This window comes from Pongo pygmaeus, chromosome 8 (assembly GCF_028885625.2).
Source record: "Pongo pygmaeus isolate AG05252 chromosome 8, NHGRI_mPonPyg2-v2.0_pri, whole genome shotgun sequence".
In the NCBI taxonomy this organism is placed as follows: domain Eukaryota; kingdom Metazoa; phylum Chordata; class Mammalia; order Primates; family Hominidae; genus Pongo; species Pongo pygmaeus.
Genome location: NC_072381.2, coordinates 28,620,520 through 28,648,076, shown reverse-complemented (window position 1 = coordinate 28,648,076; position 27,557 = coordinate 28,620,520). Strand labels below are relative to the sequence as shown.

The 27,557-nt window shown below is 41.0% G+C and overlaps 1 protein-coding gene across 2 annotated transcripts in view; it reads left to right on the top strand.

The window, feature by feature from the left end:
- MKX (mohawk homeobox) overlaps window positions 1–6,304 on the top strand; it is a 70,523-nt gene extending 64,219 nt beyond the window's left edge. The window contains exons 5-6 of one of the 2 annotated variants that reach the window (XM_054435726.2): window positions 3,624–3,657; window positions 3,763–6,304. In XM_054435726.2, coding sequence (XP_054291701.1) covers window positions 3,624–3,657; window positions 3,763–3,949 — 221 coding nt within the window. In that variant the 3' untranslated portion in view covers window positions 3,950–6,304. The remainder of the gene's footprint in view (window positions 1–3,623; window positions 3,658–3,762) is intronic. The other variant, XM_054435727.2, reaches the window with a different exon arrangement.
- The last annotated feature ends 21,253 nt before the right edge of the window (window positions 6,305–27,557 follow it).

Genomic DNA, 27,557 nt, shown 5'->3' with positions numbered 1-27,557 from the left:
TTACATTAGGTATTTCTCCTAATGCTTTCCCTCGCCCAGCCCCCCACCTCCCGACAGGCCCCGATGTGTGATGTAAGACGATTTTCTTCTGTTATTGGAGAGGAACCCAATCTATACCTAGTGACATTGAATGTGCCCATCTGCCTGAAGAATAAAATACAGAATTCAGTCTATTGAATCCTGTGTAGTACATTGCTGAGATTTGTAAAACCCAATTAAGAATATCTGAATGGGGATTTGAGTCTACGTTTTTGCACTTCAAAGGTATTTTCATAGGCACCAAAGTGTCAAACACATACACCCGAAGAGTAAGCAGAATTTTATAATTTCACAGTTGGCTGCAGTAAACGTGTTTCTCAGTGGAACAAGTTCAAGGAGTCAGCCACAGGGAGTGCTAGCTACAGCCAGGAGCTCATGAGGCTGCAAGACATACAAGTTGACTCCTCATCTTAAATAGAAGCTCTCCGTGGACCTGAGCCGTGAATTACATCTTCTCCTTCCACGTGCAGGCTCCATGCATTGATGGTATTGATGCATTGACGGGTTCTGCAACCCATAACATATTTGATAGCCACAGGCTTTCTTCTTGTCTGTGCAGTAACCACTCTGAGATTGACAGTTCAGGTAGGGAACCGGGTTCTGGTCTCCTTCGCCTATGTGAGATGGCTTCATCTGGGAGCCAGAGTGTCAGTTACATAGTCTTCTCTAAATTATGTTTTGTTATTTCCCTAACGTTATTTAAGCCTCATGGAACTTATTCTGCTTTTGCCAAGTCTTTCCATTGAATAAATATCTCCATAACCTATTGCTTCACTTTGGCAACAGAATTGTTGCAATTTGTGGGCAAAATGGAGCAAAGGCCTAACTCATTTTTTTTTCCTCTGTAAAATGTCCAATTTGCTGGCTTTCCTTCTCCCAAACGAAAGCCTTGACTTGTTCTCTGTTCTGGTAGCACCTTGTCTCTGTCCTTACTGAGTGAAGATTTACAGATAGGAGAATAGAACTCAATAAAAAATGACTTCGCAGATACCATGGAGACATGCTATCCATACACATAGTCAGTAGTAGTAAATAAATTAGGACATAAGGTGCTCAGAATTGTGCCTGGCACGTAGTAAATGATCTGTAAATCAGTGTATCAGAGTTCTGTAAATTACAAATGATCATTCTTTTCCTGCATTTACATGAGTTACTTTATATTGCAAAATTGTGGAAAGTAGCAGAGGTATAGCTAAGCATCCAGGCTGACCCTGTAAGAGCCAGAAGCTGGCAGAGCTGCAGAAGGTAACGATCTAACTGTTCACAGATCCAATTATTTCCCCCAAAGGATCCCTAAAACCTTATAAAATGCTGCCTGAGTAGTCAGTGAAAGGAGACCAAAGGAACTAACACTTGTTGTTCCATTCTGGGCCAGACACACATGATCTCTTGTGTTCTTCACAACAACCTTGCCATTTGTTCACTAAATGCTTTTGTTTTGTTTGTTCGCCTTGTTTATTTAAGTTCCTTAGGTGAAGGGTTGTGAAAAGAGCTCAGAGTGACCCATGGTTGTCTCATGGTCTATACCTTAAGGCTTAACTCAGGATATGTCAGCAGGCTTTCCCCATTCTTTTCCTCCAGAGAGGGCATCAAAGCTTGGCTGCCTCATGGGCATATAATTTATTTTCTCTTGACTGTCTCTTCCTGGGAAATTTTGCCCTGGTTAGACTATATGACGATCATGTTGACGTTATTCTTCTCAAAACTCTTCTAGTTCTGTGACTCTCTTAGAGCTCAGAATGGAAATTAGGTTGCATTTCCTAACTAGCCTTGAGCAGTGCAGAGAAAAAGAAATTGTGAGAAATATTGGGTTGGCAGGGGCGGGGGGGGGGGTAAAAGGAAGGGAGAGGACTAAGGGCAGGAAAAGACAGTTTTGCAAAGGCCGTAGAACTAGCAGAGGGCCTTGCATTTTCCAGATTTCCTATGTGCAGCACAGTGCCAAGTGCAGTAGCTCCCCAGTAATATTGATTATTGTTGTTGATGATGATGACGATGATGATGAAGAGGGGCTTACCCACTGTCTGGTTTTGGAGTCTCAACCCCACTCCTTTGCTCGGATGCCATGCCAGTAGCCTCTCTACTACCACCCTACATCTTTCCCTTCAGTAGGTAAATTTTTGTGTTACTCATACCAGATTATTTTAGCCTAAGGAGCTTGAGAACCCACTTTCGTGGGTTCTTTATATTTATGTGGTGTTGGGAGACATTTGTGTTCTGAGTGAAGCAGCAAATCTAAACCAAAGATGTGAGTGCAGAAGCAAAAGCTAGCATCCTAACTTTCATTTCCTGCAGCAGCAGGAGGAGGCGTTGTTTTGGAAATTGCGTTGTTTGGAAGTGCCTGCTTCTTCTAATAAATATGCCAGGAAATCCTGTATTGCTATCACCACTGGGTCTGTTACTCATTTGCTAACTAGCAGAGGGAACTATTTGCCCATCCTTTGTCTGAAATAAATGTTTGATAACTGGCCAGGCACGGTGGCTCACGCCTGTAATCCCAGCACTTTAGGAGGCCGAGGCAGGCGGATCACGAGGTCAGGAGTTCGAGATCAGCCTGATCAACATGGTGAAACCCTGTCTCTACTAAAAATACAAAAATTAGCCAGGCGTGGTGGCGGGTGCCTGTAATCCCAGCTACTTAGGAGCCTGAGGCAGAAGAATTGCTTGAACCTGGGAGGTGGAGGTTGCAGTGAGCCGAGATCGCACCACTGCACTCCAGCCTGGGCAACAGAGCGAGCCTTCATCTCAAAAAAAAAAAACAAAAAAGAAAAAAGAAAATTTTATAACCATGAAATTATAGAATCATTGAGCCAGAAGCACTCCCAAGGTTTTCTAGAACCCCCCCTTTTTTATTTTAACTTTCTTAGAGACAGGGTCTTGCTCTGTTGCCCAGGCTGCAATGCAGTGGCACAATCACTGCTTACTGCACCGTCACCCCCCTGGGCTCAAGCAATCCTCCCACCTCAGCCTCCTGAGTAACTGGGAATACAGGTGAACACCCACTACACCCAGCTATTTTTATTTTTATTTTTAGTGGAGATGAGGTCTCACTATGTAGCGCAGGCTGGTCTTGAATTCCTAGGCTCAAGCAATCCCCCTGCCTTGGCCCTCCCAAAGTGCTGGGATTACAGATATGAGCCACTGTGCCCAGCCAAAACTCCCTGATTTTATAGTTAGAGAACTGAATCCCTGACATTGTGGGAGGTCATAATCTGCCCCCAGGTTACACCACAGGTGGGTAGTAGGGCAAGGCCGGAACCTGGCCCCAGGTACAGTCAGCACTCTTTTCCTTATGCTGTTTGTCTTCTGATCCAAAAGGCCCAATTTCTCAGAGTAAATAACTTCAGATTTTTGTATAGCTATGAGAGCTACCTTTTATTCTTTACTACCCACTGTCATCTTATTTCTGCCCCTTTGCAATTTTTTTTGCATCTTAATATAAACTGCTTTATCGTTACTAAAAGCAAACTAATTTTCAACCATATTTCCTGAAGAACTTTTACTTCTGGTCATTAGTGATGAAACTCCTGAGATGAGAAAAGCAAGGAAAAAAATAAAAATAATTGAATTTTTGCTTTTCTTTACAGACACTCTGGAAAACGGATTCAATAAGGGTGACAGGTGAGCAAAATGTTCCCATTGGCCGTTCCTGCTTTTCAGCGATGGCATTTTCAATGCAAACTGCAGTGAGTTTGATCGTTTACTTTCTGTTTTGCTTAACTCCAGCGCAGCTAACAGAAAAGGACCAAGCAAGGATGACACGTATTGGAAGGAGATCAACGCAGCTATGGCCTTAACAAACCTTGCACAGGGAAAGGACAAACTGCAGGGAACTACCAGCTGCATCATCCAGAAGTCATCCCATATAGCAGAAGTAAAGACTGTCAAAGTGCCACTGGTGCAGCACTTTTAAGAGCTTGTTGCTTTTCAGATCCAATGGATGTTCTTTCCAGTGTTTTCATCAACCCTCATCCTAAGAGCCAAAGCAGGGATGAAAATGACTCTCTCCCAAAGCTCTTCTTATTTTTAATTATCCCAAATATATCACTTAGTTGCTTCTATAAAAGACATATAAATTATAAAAAACTCATTTTAATCAAAAATATTAACTTATTTTATGTTACTCAAACTATGCATAAAACGTCTGCATTACCATTACAGTAAGTGCCTTGCTTCCCGAAAATAAGCTCCAACGTGGGCATAGTTGAACAGCTATGCCTCAAAATGCCAACGCCATATGCTTATTAGCCTGTGTGCATCATTCCAGACGGGCCTAATCATTCCAGGACTGAAACCAGAATCGCTGAAAGCCCTTGAAATACATTCAATAATTCATATGTTAAAACTTGGATATCTGTTCAGCCCATATGAAATCTTCCTTTTAAAAAAAGTCTACAGTATTGAAAATTGTTCAATGTGCTTTTCAGAGTGATGGTGAGAATTTTATGCATGTATCTTGCCTGCATATTTGATATGTTACAAACTTCCAAAATTCAAGGTGCAGCGATCCACATAACGTTGTACATTTAAGAAGTGATTCCTTCAAGCTAATTTAAAATTTCATTGAACACATGGTGACCAGGAAAACTTTTTTTCAAGCACTGTTGGAAAGCACCACAAAGCCCTTTAGAATTAATCTGGATTTGTTTCTCAAGTTCTGCTGAAGTTTAAAAAAAAGAACTTTATTATACAAATAACTCAAAATTTTCCTGTGTAAAACTAAACCTGTAGTTTTAAGACATAATCCTGTTTGCATTAGAGCTCACTGTCTTTTTGTGATGGAAACTGTGTTCATATGGAATAACTAAAAATCTTTTATTTGGTTCGTTTCAAATTACAATTGCTGATGGACAATTTGTATTGCAGCGAGAACAACAGAATGAAAGAAATGTATCTCTGTGCGGCTATACATATACATACATAAAATTGATTTTTAAATTTAAAACATATGGAAAACAAAACCTTGAACAGTTTGAATTTTGCCAAGTTGGACATTAAAGTAAAAATGAAGTGAAATCATGCGTTGAAAGAAAACATTTTGTTTCTAAATTAGACTACCATTGAGTGAGAACAATCAATATCAAGAAAGAAGACTGTCTTTCTCATCTAAACAATAATATTCTAATCAGCTTGGGAAGACCTGAAACTTGAATAAACAGTGGAAATGCCAAATATAACAGAGGGTATGTGCTACAGAGAAGTGAAAAGGGTTCGACTCTTTTATGATGGGATTTTTTTTTCTGGGTATGTAATCTATTTTTTTTTTAAACTGGAAAGCATTTTTGTCAGTGTGAATGAGGGTCAATAGTGCAGCCAAGTGATGACATTTTTCTTTATTTTGCAAAATGCTTTTAAAACCGAAGGCTGCTCTAGTTGACGGACAGTATCAGTCTTGATCTAAATTGTAGGACACTTTTTCATGTAACATAACATTTGGGGATTGGGTTTATTTAGTGTAATGAAGATAATTTGATATAAAAATATTTTGTGTATATATATATTTTTACTTTGTTTTCTAAATTGCTGTTTGCAGTAACAGTAAGCGCAAAGCAAAATATATAAGTTATGACTGTATGATCAGATGAAGTATGAGTTCTTTTGGTTTGCATCCTTAAATAGTTAGAGATCTCTGATAAAAACTTTGGAATCTTTGCAAAACAATACAAAAATGCCAAAATGTGAGCATGTCAATGAAAACTAAAGACAAATACTTCACTCTTTTTCATACTATTATAAGTTATTCTGGTATTAAATATGTTAATAAAAGTGTTTTTGTTTTGACATATTTCAGTTAAATGAATGAATGCTGGTTGTATTTTATTTGAATGAGTCATGATTCATGTTTGCCATCTTTTTAAAAAAAATCAGCAAATTTCTTCTATGTTATAAATTATAGATGACAAGGCAATATAGGACAACTATTCACATGATTTTTTTAATACCAAAGGTTGGAAGATTTTATAATTAACATGTCAAGAAGACTTTATAATAAGCACATCCTTGGCAATATCTCCAATTGCAATGACTTTTTAATTTATTTTTTTCTTTTGCTGCTTTAGTATTTTCTGGATATTAAAATCCCCCAGTCCTTTCAAAGAATCTTGAACAATGCTGAGCCGGCAGCTGAAAATCTAACTCATAATTTATGTTGTAGAGAAATAGAATTACCTCTATTCTTTGTTTTGCCATATGTAATCATTTTAATAAAATTAATAACTGCCAGGAGTTCTTGACAGATTTAAAATAAAAGTTAATTTCTAGACCTCGATGATCGTATGGATTTTGTTTTCCTTTGAGAGCTGACCAGGTAGATGAAGCAGTAGAACAGACGGGCCCATTATATTCAGCAATTCTCCTTAGACTGTTAAGGGATATGATACGGGAGTGCTGCATTTGTATTAGGTTTGAATTTCATCACCTTAGGCCACCAATCCAGCTTTTAAAGACTGAGGAAAAGGGAGTGTGATGCTGACTATTAAAATACGTAACTTTAAAATGAACATTTTCACGTAATACCTTCTTTCCCTCACTAATACAATTAGCATTATTTGTTGTGTGCTCTGCACTGGAGAGAAAACCTTGGCTTTGAAGCTAGACAGAACTACCTTTGAATCTCAGCTCTGTCCCTTACTACTTAGTCATTCTTATCTAGTTTCTTCATCTGCAAAGTGGGAGTAAGGAGCTATACCTTGTAGGTACTTGTTTGCACTAAGATTGAGATAAAATGCAATACATAAAGTGCCTACCTCAGTGTCTATCAGATAACTGACAGCTGGTAACTGGAACATATTATTGCATAGTTACAATTCCTCTATCCAGGCTTTATGCACAAGAAAGTAGAAATATTTAAAATAAATGGAACATAAGACATGGGTAGTTTAATGGACAGCTGTAGAGAGGGAGAGATGCCTGACAAGAAAAGCTGCTGTGCAATGGTGAAAGTTGGTATCAGAGTTAGGAAGGCCTTCAAGGAAGATCATTTTAGCATCATCACTTTGAACTTCCAGGCAAAAAGCATAAAGTGTTGCAAAGCCAAGGCAGAACAGACATTCCAACATAAAACACGATATGTGCTGTCGCTTCCTTCTTTGGGATAAACAAGAATTGCTTTCCCTCTATTTGTCCTGCTTGATACTGTTCAAGATGGCTAAGAAAAACTCAAGCTGCTGCCTGTGTTCTCCGTCTGCTCCAAGTAGCAATGTTTAACACACAGTGGCAACAGCCATAGCCTGCTTTTAAACTTATCCAGCTCAATGGTGTCACAGCATGCAAATAAACACACAGAAGAAGAGCAAGCCCCCCATGCTGTCCTGCCAGGGATGGCATAGGCAAGTCATGCCTTGGAAGGCAGTGTGTTGTGGTGGTAAGAACCTGGGCTGGCATGCTCTGGCTTTGCTACTTCACTTCTTAGTACCTTTGGGGAATAAGCATAAGCCTTCTTTCTATACCCATTGTTTGCACCTATAAAATTAGACCTGTGAAATTTACCTACTCCAACAATCTGTTGTGGGGAGTCAATGAGGCAGTCGATATAAAAGCACTTTGCAAACTGCATGGCACTGTACAAATGTTAGCTATTATGACCGTATTCCACACAGCCCTAAAAGGCCTCATGTCTCACACTTTTTGGCACTATAAACTGTAGTTTCCATGAGGCTTATAGGACCCCTAGATTCTATCAGATATGTGTTAGGGTCACCATCATTGGGTCCTTGTGAGCACTAAGAACTTCTTGATCCTGTTCTTTTTTTTTTTTCTTCTTGAGATGGAGTCTTACTCTGTCGCCCAGCCTGGAGTGCAGTGGTGCGACCTCGGCTCACTGCAACCTCTGCCCACCCCGGGTTCAAGCGATTCTCCTGCCTCAGCCTCCCGAGTAGCTGGGACTACAGGCATGTGCCACCATACCTGGCTAATTTTTTAGTTTTAGTAGAGACAGGGTTTCACCATGTTGGCCAGGCTGGTCTCGAACTCCTGACCTCAGGTGATCCACCTGCCTCGGCCTCTCAAAGTGCTGAGATTACAGGTGTAAGCCACCGTGCCCAGTGAGTCCTGTTCTTCTTTGTAACCATTATGATTAGAATTAGAAGATAGATTGCCACACTGCAGGAATAGAATCCTGACTTCACCACTCCGAGCTTTGAGACCCATCTTAGAGATGGACTAAAACTTTGGTTTGGGAGAAGGGCGAATTGGCCACAATAAACTTTTTCTCTCAAGGCAAGGAAAAACAGATTTCTGAGTTTGGAAACAAAAAAAAAGCTGAGGTGTTTTTACATTTTGCACAAATGACTCCATGCGAATTCACCCCATGTAAGATGGTCTCACTAGGTCTTCTACAACAAATTTTAGCCCAAAGCCAGTTTCTGGAAATTTGACCTACAATGAGTCTAATCTGACAGATATTTTTGACTTTTAAACAAAATGTAAATTTTTAATTACAAGTGTTTTAAAAAATTATAGATGTAATTTATGCTAATTGTAGAAAATTGTAAACAGTATAGAAGGGTACAAGATAAAAAGCACCTACGTGGGGATCTATTATTTTTGGATCTATTATAATTTATTTAGCAGATATCCCACTGATGAACTTTTGGGTTATTTCCAATTTTTAATTATTATAAACTAGTGCTACTCAAAGTGCTATTTCACATTGGGATAAGGAGCTTGCAACAAAATGGACTTCTTTCTTCATTCAAGAAACTCTTTTTATAAGAAAAAAAAGTCAGCTGAATGTACAATGCTCTTAGCAATGTAGTTGATTTACATTAAGCAGCACTGATAAACAATGACTCACGTCGGGCACAGTGGCTCACACCTGTAATCCTAGCATTTTGGGAGGCCAAGGTGGGTGGATCATTTAAGGTCAGGCGTTCAAGACCAGCCTGGCAAACATAGTGAAACCCCATCTCTACGAAAAATACAAAAAAAAAAAAATACCCAGGTGTGGTGGTGCATGCCTGTAGTCTCAGCTACTCGGGAGGCTGAGACAGGAGAATCGCCTGAACCTGGAGGTGGAGGTTGCAGTGAGCTGAGATCACGCCACTGCACTCCAGCCTGGGCGATAGAGTGAGACTCTGTCTCAAAAAACAAAACAAAACAAAACAAAACAAACAAACAAAAAACAATGATTCAATGAACATTCTTATGCCTATATGTCTTCAGACACTTATACATCTACGGAATAGATAGCTAGAAGTGGAATTAACGGGTCAAATGATAAGCACATTAAGTTTTTTGATGAATGTTACCAAATTAGTATTTTAAAATTCTACCAATTTACCCTTCCAACGATAAGCCTGTTTTCCCTCAACCTGGTCAAAACATTGAGTAGTAGTAAACTTTTCAATAGTTGACAATGTGGTTGATAAAAATTGTGTCTCAACATGGTTTTCACTTGTGCTTGTTTAAGATGAGTGGCACTGCGCATAAGCTTATTAGTATTTCTTTTCGGTAAACTGCTTGTTCATGTTTTTCTTTTTCTTTCTTTTTTCCCTTTACTTGTCCATTTGTAAGTGATTTGTATGAGTTCTTCCTATATTAAAGAAAATTTAGTACCTTGTCCATAATATATGCTATGTTTTCCCACTTTGTTAGGGTTTTTTTAACTTCACTTATGATATTTTGAAATTCAGAAGGCTAAGCTTCATCTGTGTGTATATTTAGGGTACATAGAATGCTACTGCATCTATCTGGTCATCATAGGAGCAGTGTCACGTGGTAGTTCAGAACATACACTCTGGAACCAGACTGCTTAGGTTCAAGTCACTTCTCTTGTGCTTACTGGCTCTATTAACTTGCACAGTACACTTAACCAATCTATGTCTCAGTTTCCTCACCTGTAAAAGATGGTTGATAATAATATGTACTTCTTAGTGCTGTGAGGATTAAATTAGTTATTATATATAAAGTACTTACAATGCTACCTGGCATATAGTTAGTACCAAGACTGTAAAAAGATTCATCCATGTTTTCTACTATCAGTTTTATGATTTATTTTTGTATATTTAAGTCTTGTATCCATTGGTGATTTATTTTGGCTAAGAAGTAAGCTAGGTATCTGGCTCTCTCCCTGATCCTCCCAGCAAAAGAAAATCTAGCTGGCTGTCTCAAAACTGGTTACTAGATAATCCACTGATCTCAGTATTTGCTTCTGAGCTCTCTTCAGGCCCTTACTATAGTAGTGAATATAAATTCTTCAATATCATTCTTCCTCAGAATTTTCCTGGCTCTGTTTACATCTTAACTTTTAAGGATATACATGATACATTACATTATCAAATCTCTACTGCCCCCAAAATGACATTGGCATTTGTGGAGTTCATGAATATGTAGATCAGTTTATACTTTGTAATACTGAGTTCTATTATTCAGTTTTCTTCTTTCATTTGATCTCAGTAGAGTTTTAGTTTTGTTTCCTATTTCTCATTAATTTCATTCATTGGTGTTTATTTTTGTCTTGCATCTGTCAGTGTAATTTTTCCATTTTTGTGTAATCTTAATTATCATTTGTTTGCAGACAAACTATTGGGTTTTCAATATTACTTTTGTTAGCCAGACACTTAATTAGGACTCTTTTTTAAAAATTAATATTCCAAATATTTCACTTAGACTTTGAGGTATACCATCATGTTATTTCCAAATAATGAAAATTTACTGATCCTTTTCTAATATTTATACCATATTCCTTTCCTTTCCTTGTGGTATTGACTGATATTTCCAGAACAATTTTTAATGACAGAGATGGTAAGCTCTCTTGTGTTTTTCCCTACTTTAATGGAATCACTTCTAGTGTTTAAATATTTAAGCTGTAATGGATATTGATTTGAGAATTATTCTTTTTCATATTTTAAGACAATATTGTTTCATTCTGGATTGACTAAAATATTTTATTATAAATGGATGTTGAATATCTTCCTAAACATTTTTTATTAAATTATAATGTAAAAAATTTGCAAGCCATAAATGTACAGCTCAACAAATTTTAACCTAGAGAATATAATCGTGAAAGCAAAACCAAGATCAAGATTAGGACCATTATAAGTATTCTCGAAGCTCCTACCCCAGATGTAACTATTTTTCTGACTTTTACCTAGTTGTGAAATTTAATTGAATCACAGAGTTACATTCATATTTCTATCTCTTTATTATTATTATTATTATACTTTAAGCTTTAGGATACATGGGCACAACGTGCAGGTTTGTTACGTATATATACATGTGCCATGTTGGTGTGCTGCACCCATTAACTCATCATTTAGCATTAGGTATATCTCCTAATGCTATCCTTCCCCACCCCCCAACCCCACAACAGTCCCCGGTGTGTGATGTTGCCCTTCCTGTGTCCATGTGTTCTCATTGTTCAATTCTGACCTATGAGTCAGAACATGCGGTGTTTGGTTTTTTGTCCTTGAGATAGTTTGCTGAGAATGATGGTTTCCAGCTTCATCTATGTCCCTACAAAGGACATGAACTCATCATTTTTTATGGCTGCATAGTATTCCATGGTGTATATGTGCCACATTTTCTTAATCCAGTCTATCATTGTTGGGCATTTGGGTTGGTTCCAAGTCTTTGCTATTGTGAATAGTGCTGCAATAAACATACGTGTGCATGTGTCTTTATAGCAGCATGATTTATAATCCTTTGGGTATATACCCAGTAATGAGATGGCTGGGTCAAATGGTATTTCTAGTTCTAGATCCCTGAGGAATCGCCACACTGACTTCCACAATGGTTGAACTAGTTTACAGTCCCACTGACAGTGTAAAAGTGTGTTTACAGCCCCACCAACAGTGTAAAAGTGTTCCTATTTCTCCACATCCTCTCCAGCACCTGTTGTTTCCTGACTTTTTAACGATCGCCATTCTAACTGGTGTGAGATGGTATTTCATTGTGGTTTTGATTTGCATTTCTTTGATGGCCAGTGATGATGAGCATTTTTTCATGTGTTTTTGGCTGCATAAATGTCTTCTTTTGAGAAGTGTCTGTTCATATCCTTTGCCCACTTTTTGATGGGGTTGCTTGTTTTTTTCTTGTAAATTTGTTGGAGTTCATTGTAGATTCTGGATATTAGCCCTTTGTCAGATGAGTAGGTCTTTTTGATCAATATTATATTTGTGAAATTCCACCATCTCGTTGCATGAATTCATTCTTGTAGCATCCATTCATTCTTCTTTATTGCTATATATAATTGTATCATTAAGTGAATATAAAACAGATTATTTATACATCCTCCTGTTGATGGACATGTGGGTTTTCCATTTTGGGGGCTATGATGAATAACACTTCTGTAAACATTGTCGTATGTTTCTTTTGGTAAATTTATGTACGCATTTCTGGTAGACAGGAGCTAGACTTTTTGAGTTATGTTCAGTTGTAGTGGATATTATCAAACACTTTTCCATGCTGGTAACACCAGTTTACATCTCCAAAGCAGGGTATGAGAGACCTAGTTGCTCCATAGACTTGCTAATTTTGGTATTTTCAGATGTTAATGTTTTAGCTTTTATAGTAGATTTGTAGAGGCATCTTATGATTTAACATTAAGAACAAACTGATATTGTTTAATATCAACAGGTAATTGATATTTAATTGGTGATTTTAATATGTCGTATTTGGCTATTGTGGCAGTACCTGTTCAAGTTTTTTTTTTCTTTGAGACAGGGTCTTACTGTGTCACCCATGCTGGAGTGCAGTGGCACAGTCACAGCTCACTGACTCAACCTCCCTAGCTCAGGTGATCCTCCCCAATCACCCTCTTAAATAGCTGTGGCTACATTTTTTTTATTTTTTGTAGAGACAGGTTTTTGCCATGTTACCCAGGCTGGTCTTGAACTTGTAGTCTCAAGCAATCCACCTGCCTTGGCCTCTCAAAGTGACTGGATTATAGGTGTGAGCCACTGTGTCCAGCCTCAAGTATTTTTTTTTAAATTGAGACATTATAATTGTACATATTTATAGGGTACAACTTGATGTTTCAATGTATATATATTGTAGAATGACCTAATCAGGGTAGTGTATCCATCACTTCATGCATTTATCATTTCTCTGTGGTGAGAACATTCAAAAGCCTCTCTTCTAGCTATTTTGTAACATACAATACCTTACTGTTAAGCAGGTTACCCTCCTGTGCAATCAAATACCAGAACTTATTCCTCCTAATTGTCACTTTGTACCCAGTGACCAACCTCTGCCCAGCCTCTTCTTTCCCCCTTCCCTCTCCAGTCTCTGGTAACTACTGTTCCACTCTCTGCTTCTATGATACCAACATTTTTTTAAACAGACTTCATATATCAGTGAAATCATGTCTTTCTGTGCCTGCCTTATTTCACTTAATATGGTGTCTTCCAGGTTCATCTATGTTGCAGCAAATGGCAGGATTTCATTCTTTTTTATGGCTGAATTGTATATACATATATTACATTTTCTTTCTCCATCCACTCATTGTTGGACACAGTTTGATTCCATATCTTGGCTATTATAACTAGTGTTCAATAAACATGGAAGTGCAGCTATCTTTTTGATATACTGATTTTATTTCCCTTGGGTATATACTCAGTAGTGGGATTGCTGGATCACACGGTAGTTCTGTTTTTAATTTTCTGAGGAAGCTTCATCCTGTTTTCCATAATGGCTGTACTAGTTTATAATTTCACCAACAATGCGTAAGTGTCCCTTGTCTCTACATCCTCACCAACACTTGTTTTCTTTTGTGTTTTTGACAATAGCCATTCTAACTGGAGTTAAGTGGCATCTCATTGTGGTTTTGATTTGCATTTCCTTGATAATTAGTGATGTTGGGCATTTTTCTATATACCTGTTGGCCATGTTTAGGTTTTCTTTTGAAAAACGTCTTTTAAAGTATTTTGTCCCCTTTGAAATCAGGCTATTTTATTTTATTTCATTTTTTTTTTGGCTGTTGAGTTGCTTGAGTTACTTATATATTCTGGATAACTATCTTTTCCCCAATGTGTGTTCTTTGATAAGTACTGACTATTTGGATGTTATAGCAGTGACTGTTCAAGATTTTTGTTTGTTCTTTACTTACTAATTTTTAAGTGTTCTTTAATATATTCTGGATATGAATCCTTTGTCAGATGTGTGTGTGTGTGTGTGTGTGTGTGTGTGTGTGTGTATGTGAGAGAGAGAGAGAGAGAGAGGGAGATAGCAAATGTCTTCCAGAAAAATATCTTGCTACAACTGATTCTCCTTAAATGCATTTGTTTGATTAATTATTTATTGTCAGGTTGTAATAGAACCTCCAAAGTTTCCATTTCAGTAGAAACTGCCTATCTGGGATATTGCGTTTCATTTCTCTCTTTGGCTGCTCAATCACCATTTTTCATTGCATGCACAAGACTTTCTTCAATTTGAAACCCAAGTCCACCTTAAGCAGTGGAAATCCTATGAGTTAAGGGATGGGCAGACACTTTCAGCCCTTGTGATCAGGAAATAGACCAGCTGACAAGCTGTACTCCCTTGTTAAGGCACCAAGACGTATCCCTTCTGCTCTCCAGGCTGCATAACTGCAAGTAGAGGAAGAACTCAGCCAGTTGCTCAGCAATCCCACAGCACCTTGAGGGTCAAGACTTCACACGGTCTAGTGCTGCCTTCTTCTCAGAGGCCTCTGTATTTTCACAAGCCATGCTTTTTCTAAGAACTTACAACTTGATGCCCATTTGGGGATTCTCCTCTATAGCAATCCAGGTTCTAGTCTTGATAGAGGGAAACTAACAAATGATCTCTGTCCCTCCCTCCCTCTTCTCCTCTTCTCCTCTCTCCTACATCTTTATTTGCAGAGCCAAGTCCTTAGTTCAACTCTGCAGGCTCTGCCTAACAACTTCAAGAGCAGCTTCCCTGAGGTAGTTGAATTGGAGTTTGGTTGGAGAGGCAAGGCAGTCGAGGCACACAAAGGTGGCCATTTTTCCAATCTCAATTTCTTAAGCTACAAACCTTGAATTCTCAATATGAAAGGTGACGTAACTAGAACTTTGATACTTCCTCTCATTCTCACATGTCATTTTTAACACTTTCTTGTTAATTTTACATTGTCATTGTTTATGCTACTTAAATTATTCTCTGAAACTATAACTCTTACAGTTACTGAAATAGGTTTGATGCTTACTAGGAATACTTCCATATGCTACTTCCCCTTCTTGAGATCTCTATTTTGATTTTTCTTTTGATTAGATGGATGTTATCATTAATTTTGTTTTTAAAGTTTATCATGAGGATGTTGTATTCCCTCAGGTTGAAGCTGTCTTCTTTTCCCTTATATACTCCTGATAAGTTAACTAGGTATAGAAGTCTGAGCTCTTATTTTTGCTTTCAGAACTCTTGTCATTGCTCCACAACTAATTGAATATTGCTGTGGCAAATTCTGACGTCAGCCTGATACATTTTCTACTGGATTGTTTTGGCTTTGGTTTTGTTTTTGTCTTTGCTTTGCCTGAGGGCACATACAATTCCTTATTTATACCTAAAGTTCACTCACTTAACCAGGATATGTAGTGGATTTACAGACTGAAATCTGGAAAAAGAAATTGTTATATCTAAATTTCAGGAAAAAATTGTTAGATCTAAATTATTTCCTAAGTTCCTTTTTTCTGTTATTTTTCTCAAAATTGCTGATTTGCTGTATTCGTTTATTCAACTGTTACTTATTGCATACCTACATTTGCCAGGCACTTTGCTAAAAGTGCTGGGTATTCAGTAATGTGAATAAAAAAGTGCAGTACAATTCTCGATCAATCTCCTGCCTCGGTCTCTCATACTTACTTTTAGCAGTATCAAGTTTTCATGGTATTATTTTCATGTCTCTTGATTTTGCTTTGGCTTTCTTTATTATCTTCCATTTCTTCCTTGTCCTCAGGAAACTCACTGTTGTTATTCTCCCCTCCGTGCTTGTTTTCTCTTTCATCCCCTCTTTGAGCTTGCTTTTCAAAATCTCTTTCCTCTTTAACTTTTTGGAGTATATAGAGTAATATTTGTCAGAAATTTTCTTCTTTCCTTGGAGAATTGCTCTTCATGCAGGTTCTTCATTTGCTTTTTCCTTGTTATGTTTGCTTTTCTCCTCTTTGAGAATAACATTCAAGTCTCACTTTTCATCCTTTATACTTACTAACACTCTTTGCTTAAAAATAGTTGCGGGGGTGGGGAGGGCACAGTGTCCATGGCAGGTCTTAGAACAACACCATGCTCATATTTCTTAGCAAATCTTCTCTGTCTCTACATGAGGATAGACCTCCTCTCTCCAGGGTGGGCAGATCTCCCAGGCAGGAATTAAAGTGGCTTACAGTGAAGTGTGGTAGTTCTCATAGATTATTTCTTTGTTCACGTGACTCAGTTCAGCAATTGCAAATCCGATTATTGTTTTTTCTGTTGTTTCAAACCTGCCTCGCTTCTAGGCAATTTTGGGGATAGAAAAAAATAAGCCTTTCCGCCCCAATTTTCCTTCCAATTCTATGTTATGAAACTAAACTCCCACTAGGATTTATCCCTTTTCCTATGGTCTAACCATGACTCAAGTCCTTGTCTTTCTAAGTCACGGATTATTAGTTGAATATTTTAGGATTTTGTTTAACTTACTTTTAGAGCAACCTATACTCTTCTTGAGATGTAGAAAGGCATGTGTCAGCTCTTACGTTCTCTCTCAAGTTAGTCAAAGTTTCACCACATGGTGCAGATACTCTTCATATGCTGTAGTTGGGTCTAAACCAAGTTTCATCAAAGATGGAAGTTTGCCCTCTGTTTTTCTTCTTCTTGTGCTTGTGGAAGGCTCTAGCAAAGGGCATAAGGTAAGTATAACTTCACGCTATCATCTTCTACCAGAAGTCTTGGGGCAAATTATATTCTTACTATTTTTCTTTATTGTGGTCTTAAAAATGCCTGTTCTGATTTTTTTTTTACTTTGTTTGCTAGATTTGTACAATTCTTAACACCTTTTTTTTTTTTTTTTTTTTTTTTGCCTGAAACTATCATGTTACCTACAAATGATTTCTTTCTTCAAACAGCCTCAGTCTTGACTTTCCTAGTATGTCACAATACCCGCCGAGGTCAATAATGAATGGAGTAGCTATGAAGAAGTGATAACCTCTATTTCCGGTTCACTTTCTCACAGGTGTTCAGCTTAAATGTGTGCTATAAAATCTCTTCAACCAACAAGCCCAACCATTTATCACTATAGTCTTAACTACCTCTGCTTTTTGGATATCTTAATTCCCCAAAGGACTGTCAATTTAACCATAACTACCTAACAACTGCCAAGCCTCACTTTATGAGCTGCTGTTGAGAGTTTAGCTATTTAAGGCTGATTTTTAAAAAATTTTTATTGGCACTTCATGGCATTTGCTTGATTTACACTGCTGTAAATAACCACAATTAGGAAAATTTCTTTTCCTTTAAGGTATGATAGGCAAGGATGAAAATGGATCCTGAGTCATCTTTCTCCATATAGTTAACTCCCTGCCAGCGCATTCTTCCAAGTTTGCCCAAGCCCAAAAGGTCAAATGTGGTCAGTTGTTGAGTGGGCAGAGACCTCCTTGGAAACCAAGAATGGATCTATTAAGGCAGCAGCTTTTTTCTACCCCAGCCTGAGCTGCTGAGGGAGCTGCTCCTTCACCAACCCTTTGGTCTTAAAACAAATGTTTCAATTACATTCATAGTTTCATGCATCTTATCAGGTATTCTGAGTTTTTGCAAAGGTATCCAAAGTAGGGGTAATCCAGTGGTTTAAAAAAAGATGTCGGCTGGGTGCAGTGGCTCACACCTATAAACCCAGCACTTTGGGAGGCGGAGGCGGGAGAATCACTTGAGGTCAGAAGTTCAAGACCACCCTAGGCAACATGGCGAAACCCCATCTCTACTAAAAATACAAAACTTAGCTGGGCATGGTGACACATGCCTGTAGTCCCAGCTTCTTGGGAGGCTGAGGCAGGAGGATTTCTTGAATCCGGGAGGTGGAGGTTGCAGTGAGCCGAGATCATGCCACTGCACTCCAGCCTGGGTGACAGAGCAAGACTCTGTCTCAAAAAAATAGAATAAAATAAAAGTAAAGTCAAGTCAACTATTACTCAGATATAAAAAGGAATGGAATTCTGATACATGTTACCACATGGATGAACCTTGAAGATATTGTGCTAAGTGACATAAGCCAAACAAAATGACAGACGTCTTATAATTCCACTTAGACAAAGTAGCTAGAATAGGCAAATTCACAGAGACAGGAAGTAGATTCGAGTATACCAGGGGCTGGGGGAGGAGGAATGGGGAGTGATTGCTTCATGGTTGCTGAGTTTCTGTTTGGGATAATAAAAAGTTTTAGAAATAGATAGTGCTGATGGCTGCACAACATTATGAATGCAATTAATGCCAGTAAATTGCACACTTAAAATTAGTTTAAATGGCTTATTTTAGAAAAGTAATGTATTACTTTGAAAAAAATTGTTAAGAAGTAACTTTAGGACTTTTGATTCCCCCAGACTTACCTTCTGGGATACAGTGAGTAAATGCACATCCTGGGGCCCTGCCGTGGGATCCCATTCGTTCAGAATGCTGAGGCCCTTGACTCTCCCTCAGGGGATCACAGTCCAGCTCATTATCTTCTTCACCCTCTTAAGTTGCTCCATTCCTCTCTCCTCCCTCTCTCCCTCCTTGAACAGTCTCACCCCAAGTTCCTCTGACTTGTTCCTCCATTGTTCTCAGATCCTCCTCCCCTGTCTCGCTGCTTTTTTTTTTTTTTTTTTCTTTAGAGACAGAGTCTCACTCTGTCGCCCCAGCTGGAGTGCAGTGGTGCCGTCACAGCTCGCTGCAGCCTCGACCTCTCAGGCTCAAGTGATCCTCTCATGTCAGCTTCCCAAGTAGCTAGGACTACATTCATGCACCACCATCCTTGGCTAACTTTTCGATATTTTTTTGTAGAGATAGAGTCTTGTTGTGTTGCCCAGGCTGGTCTCGAACTCCTGGGATCAAGTGATCCTCCTGTCTCAGCTTCCCAAAGTGCCAGGATTACAGGTGTGAGCCACTGCGCCTGGCTCCTGTCTCACTTCTGAGTCTGAATGGTGCCAAGCAGAGTGTGGCAATTCCAACTAACACCTGCTGAGATTTAACAAAGCACACTCACCACTTCTGTGCTGCCACAAAGTCCTTCTGGACAGAGCCCACAGCTCCTCCCACTCTGCAGCCCTTCCTGAGAAACAAAACAGCACTTGGACTACGTGGTCAGCCACAGCCTGGGCCCTACTGCCTGTGCGGGAAACAGGCCAAATCTCTGGAACCAGCATGCCAAACCACCAGTTGGGCTGGTGACCACTTTGACCCCTGGCCCAGCCCTAAAGCCCTCAAACCAGGTAGAACGGTTTGCTTTAGCTTCACCACCAGAAGTAGGGGGCAGGTATAGGACCCTGGTGAAGGCAGGGACAGGCAGGAGTAGCTCATGGCACCAATCTGCAAAAATGGAGAAGTCTTAAGTAGTGTTTAAAGGATTACTGGCACGCCCATGCCTGTAATCCCAGCACTTTGGGAGGCCGAGGCGGGAGGATCACTTGAGATCAGGAGTTTGAGACCAGGCTGGCCAACATGGTGAAACCCCATCTCTACCAAAAATATAAAAATTTGCTGGAGGTTGTGGCAGGCGCCTGCAGTCCCAGCTACTCAGGAGGCTGAGGCAGGAGAATAGTTTGAACCTGGGAGGCGGAAGTTGCAGTGAGCCAAGATCGCACCATTGCACTCCAGTCTGGGCGACAGAATGAGACTCTGTCTCAAAAAATAAAAAATAAATAAATAAAGGAAAGGTTAGTACTTTCCCTAAATGCTGCAGAGGTGGGGCAAAGCAAACGCCCGGGTGAAAGCAAACACTGGGGCAAGGGCAACAGCCAGAGTAGAAAAGACATTAGGCTGTGTTGTGCAGTTAAAGCAAAGTCACCCATTTGTATACTAAATGGCAGTCCAGGATAGAGGTGGGCAGAGTTCAAGACAACATCAAAAACTTTGGGGGAATTCCACATTAATTCTGGAATTTGGTCATTAAGCAAATTGATTTTTAGTGAATTTGCTTTCAGGAAATTGATTTTCAGCAACAGCGTCTGTTACACTAGTATAGCAAGAGAAAACTCCCATGCCAATATAGTTACTAAATATGAGTGATATTACCTAGTCATGACGAATCATTCCAGGCTCCAGTGCTGAGCTCCAGGAACTCTGGAGAAGTGGAATGTAATTGCATGCATCTGCTCAAATTCGCTAAGAATTATCAGAGGAGGCCGGGCGTGGTGGCTCACACCTGTAATCCCAACACTATGGGAGGCCAAAGTGGCTGGATCACCTGATGTCAGGAGTTCAAGACCAGCCTAGCCAACATGGTAAAACCCCATCTCTACTAAAAATACAAAAAATTAACGGAGCATGGTGGTGAACGCATATAATCCCAGCTACTCAGGAGGCTGAGGCAGGAGAATCACCTGAACCTGGAAGGCAGAGGTTGCAGTGAGCTGAAATCGCACTGCTGCACTCCAGCCTGGGCGACAGAGCGAAACTCCCTCAAACAAACACACAAAAAAAGAATTATCAGAGGAACTTTCGCACGAGCAGGTAGGTGAAGGTGAGAGAAACAAAGTAGCCGAGCTTAGGAAGCAGAGTGGGCTGAGCAGCCAGGGCCAGGCAGGAGCATAGAGGGGTGCTGCTTATTAGCCTAAGAAAAACATCATTAGGAAGGAAATTTGCTACCGAAAATCCGGCCATCGTATATCATGCAATCCAAAGCCGAATACATTGGGAGGTTTTTGTTTATCCACTGTCTGGAATTTTCCATACTTTTGCCATTGACCAATGGAGAAACAACCTCGGCTTTAAGCTGGCTCATTAAGGCCTTTCAGAAAAGAGCCAGTGGATTTAGCATCTCCTGATCACATTAAAACCAGAAAGGAGCTGGCTGGCTGTTTCCTGCACTGCGCTGTTAGATGAAAGTGTCCAGCACTAAAGTCTCTGGAATTACATTTCACTTTCTTTTCTGCCATTGTTATTCCCAGAAATAAGCTACACAGGCACATTTCATCTCCACCCCGGCCCCCATGCCTGTTTTACTTTCTTACTACCTTTTAAATCTTTTCTCCCCACCCTGTATTTTCCCTTTCCTCTCTTTCCCTTTTCCTCTTTATGTAGCTTCTTGATCATTTGTCTCCAAGTTGAAGTCACAGCTCTTGTACTAAAAACAAACAAAAAGCTCAAAAAAGCAAAACCAGGAGCCCAGGTGTAAAAACGTTCTTATGGAAACTCCTCTCTACTGTATTTGGGTAACCTGCAGAATGAAAACAGCATTGTGTCGTGTTTCAATATGGTTTCACTGTTGAAGCTACAAGGGTCAGATTGCATCTCCCAACGGTAGGCAGTCTCTCTGCAAAGACCGTGATTGATTCCTGGACCAACTTCTTCAGGAGAGAAGTTCAAAGCTCAAAAAGGAGATTGGAACCCAGAGTGGAGACCCAGGTAGGCATGAAGGAGTTCTCTGCTTTTCTTGGTCAGACATCACAGAGTCTAATACCTGGGGGATCACCCTTGAACAGCGGATGTGAAATATGGCATTTTCAAACCGACACCTAGAAAACGAAGTTGCAAAACAAGGCCGGATTTGCTACCTGAGTCCCACCTGGAGCTGTGACCTTTGTACTGCAAGCTTTACCTTGCAAGACAGACCACCTATATTTTCAATATTTTCAGAATTTATTCCCCTCTGGTTACGTCCATCCATGATTAAATAATTTTCTTCACCGAGTCAACAAAATTTCTTTGCCGGGGTTTAGGTCTGAATGTCTTAGGATGAATGTGTCCTTGAGGCCACCAGCATGACCCCACAGAGGAGACACTGTGGTAAGAACAGACTTGGAGTTTCTCTCAAAAAGAAGAATCCCCCTCCCCTCATTTTTAACTTTTTATTTCCATAGGTTATTGAGGAACAGGTGGTGTTTGGTGACATGATTAAGTTCTTCCGTGGTGATTTGTGCAGTGACCTGGATGAGATTGGAGACTATTATTCTAAGTGAAGTAACTCAGGAATGAAAAAGGAGAATCTCCTTCTAATGCTAACTTTAGTGTCTTGGTCTTATTTCGTGATGGAAGTTGGTATTTCTTTGGCCTTTTCCTGCTCAATTCACTTAATGGTCTCCATCTTCCTTTCCAAAACATTTGCAGTCAGTTATTAATTTTTGCTCAAGAGAATTAACTCAGTTAAAAGAAATCATGTACTGTTGTAGCCAGTAAACCCACCCGTCTCTCTCTCCTCTCTCTCTCTCTCTCTCTCTCTCTCACACACACACACACACACACAGACACGCACGCACACACCCCCACACAATCTGCAAGTCGGGTATGCTGCCACCAGGTGGCGTGGTACTTTAACTTTGCTGTTAAAAACCAGAAGTTCTAAAACCCTGGTCTCGATCACCTTTGTCAAAATGAACTGAGATAATTGTTTAAAACATAAATTCTCATTTCCTGTCCCAGACCTACTCAATAAAATCTCTGAGGATAAGACTGAGGAAGTGTTTTCTTTGTTTGTTTGTTTGTTTGTTGAACACCTCTCAGGTGAATCTGAGTCACAATGGGTTTTCAGAATTTCTGATACAAACTATGACACATATTTATACTTTTTTGCTTAAAATTCAACTGATTTTTCCTTAAAGTTCCCTCGGCTTCATAATAAAATCTTCCATATTTCGTTTATCAAAATATAGAACTGTTTTCTAAGTTTACAAAGATGACCTCCAAAATGATCTTCCCTTAGACTATTTTTTCCCTTTTCTCTTCATTCTGGAAAATCTTCTTAAGCTGTGTCTTCCATATTACTAATGTAGTTTTCTTTCTTTTTCTTTCTTTCTTTCTTTTTTTTTTGAGATGGAGTCTCACTCCCAGGCTGGAGTGCTGTAGTGCAATCCCAGCTCACTGCAACCTCTGCCTCCCAGGTTCAAGCGATTCTCCTACCTCAGGTTCCTGAGTAGCTGGGATTACAGTCGCACACCACCATGCCCAGCTAATTTTTGTTTTTTTTTTTTTTGTTTTTTTTTGAGATGGAGTCTTGCTCTGTCGCCCAGGCTAGAGTGCAGTGGCACGATCTCGGCTCACTGCAACTTCTGACTTCTGGGTTCACGCCATTCTCCTGCCTCAGCCTCCCGAGTAGCTGGGACTACAGGTGCCCTCCACCATGCCCAGCTAATTTTTTATGTTTTTGGTAGAGACGGGGTTTCATCGTGTTAGCCAGGATGGTCTTGATCTCCTGACCTCGTGATCTGCCCGCCTCGGCCTCCCAAAGTGCTGGGATTACAGGCGTGAGCCACTGCACCAGGCCCCATATTACTAACGTGGTTTTCTGAGATATTAATTGAAATATTTTATTTCATCTTGTATTTTGTAGTATTCCTTCCTTGTCCCATTTAATATATTTTTTGAAATCTCAGTTTGGTGACTTATTTCAATCCTATTTCATAGAGCACATGTTTTCTTAAATGTTAGTAAGAGTCCATAGCAGATGCTGTCTAAAATTGACTTCTTTTTTATGCAACAAATCTTTTACAAAAGTGTGTTCTCATTGCCTTTTGAATATTATATTTTCCTTCTTACATTAGGGAGTTTATTCCTAGGCCCCGTATGAGTCAGAGTACAATCAGGAAAACAAAACACCCTAGATAGTTGAAACTGGGAAGCTACATACAGAGAATTGGTCACAGAAGTGATGGAGGAGATGAGAGGTCAAACATGGATGCTGAGGACTAGAGAGGTGAGAGGAGCCTAGGAGCCAGGACACCGGAAAGAAGCTGGGACCTCCATGGCCGGCCTGGGGGAAATGAGACCACAGAAGGAGAGACAACACTCAGGGGGCTGGAGCCAAGAAGGAGACAAGGCCACTGCCCGGGGGGCCTTCTGATGCAGAGGGAATGTCCTGGCTTCTCCCTCCCTCCCACCCTCAGCCTCCAATGGGCCAGGGAGCCTGGGACACAGAGAAGGGAAAGAACAGAGGAGGGGAAGCAGACAGAAGCCACCTCCATCGTGCTGGCTTGCTGGACTCACTTCCTCTCCACTCTTCTGTGAACAGTTTTCTCTACTGGCCTAGTATTTGGGCTGAAAGTGAAACAGCCCAATTTTCCAACAAGCTGAATGCCTATAGAACGGAAGCTTGAGAAACTTATGTTTGTACAATGAGATGCAACTGCTGCTGCTTATTGGCCATTCCTCTTCCTTACCGGTCTGACATGGTTTGGCTGTGTCCCCACCCAAATCTCATCTTGAATTCCCATGTGTTATGGGAGGGACCCAGTAGGAGGTAATTGAATCATGGGGGCAGGTCTTTCCCATGCTGTTCTCATGAGAGTGAATAAGTCTCACAAGATCTGATGGTTTTATAAGCACGAGTTTCCCTGCACAAGCTCTCTCTCTTTGCCTGCCACTATCCATGTGAGACATGACTTGCTCCTCCTTGCCTTCCAGCGTGATTGTGAGGCCTCCTCAGCCACGTGGAACTGAGTCCATTAAACCTCTTTTTCTGTATAAATTACCCAGTCTCGGATATGTCTTTATCAGCAGCGTGAGAACAGACACCATCCCTAATGCCTGTTTTCCCGCATGTGGTTATGATGAGACCCCTCACTTGACCACCTGCTGCCTGATGAACACCTCCTCTTCCTAACCCTTCTTGTTGTCCTTCCCAGCTATATAAACCCTTAACGTCTATCTGCAGGGAGGGAGGGATTTGAGGTTTGGCTCCCGTCTCTCTGGCTGTTGTCACCTGAAAAAGCCTTCATCCGTGGCAGTACTCATTGTCTCCACGATTGGTTTTCTGTGCAGCAAGCAATGGGACCTAGACTGAACCCCTGGTATTAGTAACAACCGAATGCCTCTCCGATACCCGTAAGAAGGTGCCTGCCATTCCTAAGCAGGTGCAGTCCATTAACTAGAGGAATGAGGTGGGAAGTTGGGGGTTCCCTGGCAGCACATCTCCTCTCTGCTTTAGGGGAAGCTGCCCTTCCAGTGCCAGCTGCTCTCACTGATCCTCTTCCTGGGCCTGTGGCTGCATCATCATGGCCCCCCTGCCTCTGTCTCTCCAGGGGCAGCTCCCCCCACATTCAGCTTCCCTCTGAACCTCCCTACCCAGCCTCCCCCAACATAACCTCCCCCCCAGCCTCTCCATCCAGCCTCCCCCCAGCCAGTCTTTCTTTGCTTGGCCTCCTTCCTGATGCTGCTGCCGAGAAACTTCCAAAAGCCCAGCACTGACCACTGCCTGGCAGGGCTCCTGGAGCCCCGCACTTCACCCTGACTTATCCTCCTAAAAGATGATGTGTTGAAAGAAGTTCCTTACTCCTGCTGAAGAGGCCTCACCCCCCAGCACTGCTAGGGAGTGTCTTCGTCTGGACCTGTGGGTTGAGCCTCCCTTACAATGGCTGAAAGTCCTCTAAGAAGGTGTCCCCTCTCTGTCTCATAATCTGTCCTCACACTAGGACCCAGCAGACATTCATGGAGTTTGAGACCCTCTCTATTTCTTTCCTGCAAGGCCACCACAACCAGGGACTCTGCAAGGCTCTAAAGACACAAATGAACAGGACAAAGCTCCTGCCCCAAGGAGCTCATGGCCCCACTAAGACAACAGGCAAATAAAGAGGCACTCCCAGGACAGAGGAAGGGCCAGACAGGGTGGGCAGAGCATGCAGGGTGTGCAGGGAGGAGGTGCACCTCGTCCCACCTAGGGGTGACGGTGGTCTGAGGAGGTTTCCTGTGTGGGTACATCTAAGAGGGGACCTGAGCTCAGGAGGTGACAAGAGTGAGTAGGGCTAATGTCAGACAAGGGAGGTGCAGGGAAGGGCCTCTAAGGTAGAGGAAAGAGCACGACCAGAGGTCTGGAAGTGGAAGAAAGCCAGGTGCCTGCACAGCCTCCATGGCAGGGAGTGGTTGGAGAGTTGAGAACAAGGTTGGGCGTGTTTTGAGAGATCTGGGAGCTGTGGCACCAGATTACAGAGGGCCTTGCATGCCAACTCAATCATACTCTAGTCTGAGGAAAGGGGCACCCAGCGAACACATGTCAAAACATCCCATTTGTCTTTTAGCAAGAAATTACCCTGGCTACAGTAAGTAAAAGGATCTAGAGGGAAGCAAGTCCAAATACTGGAAAGCTATGGCAATAGTTAAGGCTAGAGATGAAGACATCCCAGACCAGGGGATGGCAGAGGGGATGGAGAGAAGAGGATGAATGGCTTAGGAGAAATAACAGCACTTGGTGGCTGACTGGGTATGGGTGTCAGGGAGAGAAAGAGGGTAACACTAAGGCCTTTCTGACTTGGGTGATTGGAAGAATGAGAGGAGAACTGAAGTAATGAACACTGATTCCAAACCAGTAGGGTAAGGGTGATTTCCTTTTTGAACTTGATGAGTTTGAGACATCTGTGAAAAATCTGCTTGATCTACCTGGCTCTGGAGTGCAGCAGCTACCTACGAAATGTAAGGATGCTGGCTGAGCTAGACATGCCAATGTTCAAACTAGCAATCTTTCATTACTTTATAAACTCTGCAGTATATAATACAAGTGGCAAAGAATACTGAAAACACTCTGCAGTTGACTGTTGAACACCACAGGCTTGAACCGTGAAGGTCCACTTCCAGTTGGATTTTCTTCAGCCTCTGCCGCACCATGAGCAAGCAAGACCAGCTCCTCCTCTTCCTCCTCCTACTCAGCCTACTTAACACGAAGACGATGAGGATGAAGACCTTTATGATGGTCCACTTCCACTTAGTGAATATTTTCTCTTCCTTTATAATTTTCTTAAGGACATTTTCTTTTCTGCAGCTTACTTTATTGTAAGAACACAATGTGTAATGCATGCAACCTAGCTACAAAATATATACGGTTTTCTTTCTTTCTTTCTTTCTTTTTTTTTTTGAGACAGAGTCTCACTCTGTCACCCAGGCTGGAGTGCAGTGGGACGATCTTGGCTCACTGCAACCTCTGGCTCCCGGGTTCAAGCGATTCTCCTGCCTCAGCCTCCCAAGTAGCTGGGATTACAGGCATGTGCCACAATGCCTGGCTAATTTTTTGTGTTTTTAGTAGAGACGGGATTTCCCATGTTGGTCAGGCTGGTCTCAGACTCCTGACCTATAGTGATCTGCCTGCCTCAGCCTCAAAAGTGCGGAGATTACAGGCGTGAGCCACAGCATGTGGCCAGCCTACAAAATATGTGTTAATCGACTTTATGCTATTGGTAAGGCTGCTAGTCAATAGTACACTATTAGTTAAACTGGGGGGGAGTCAAAAGTTGTATGCATGTGCGTTGGCGTCCCAATCCCCACATTGTTCAAGGATCAGCTATATTTGGAAATGCCCCACAATGTTGTTTCCAAGATCGTGACAGAGACACAGGTTACTTTTAAAGACAAGGACTTTGAGTAGAGTGTCTTGTAGGAACACGGGTCAGCAGGTCACCTGGAGCCAGAAGACAGATTCAAAACACATTGTGAGGGTAGCAGACATGGCAGCCTACACATAAACCCTT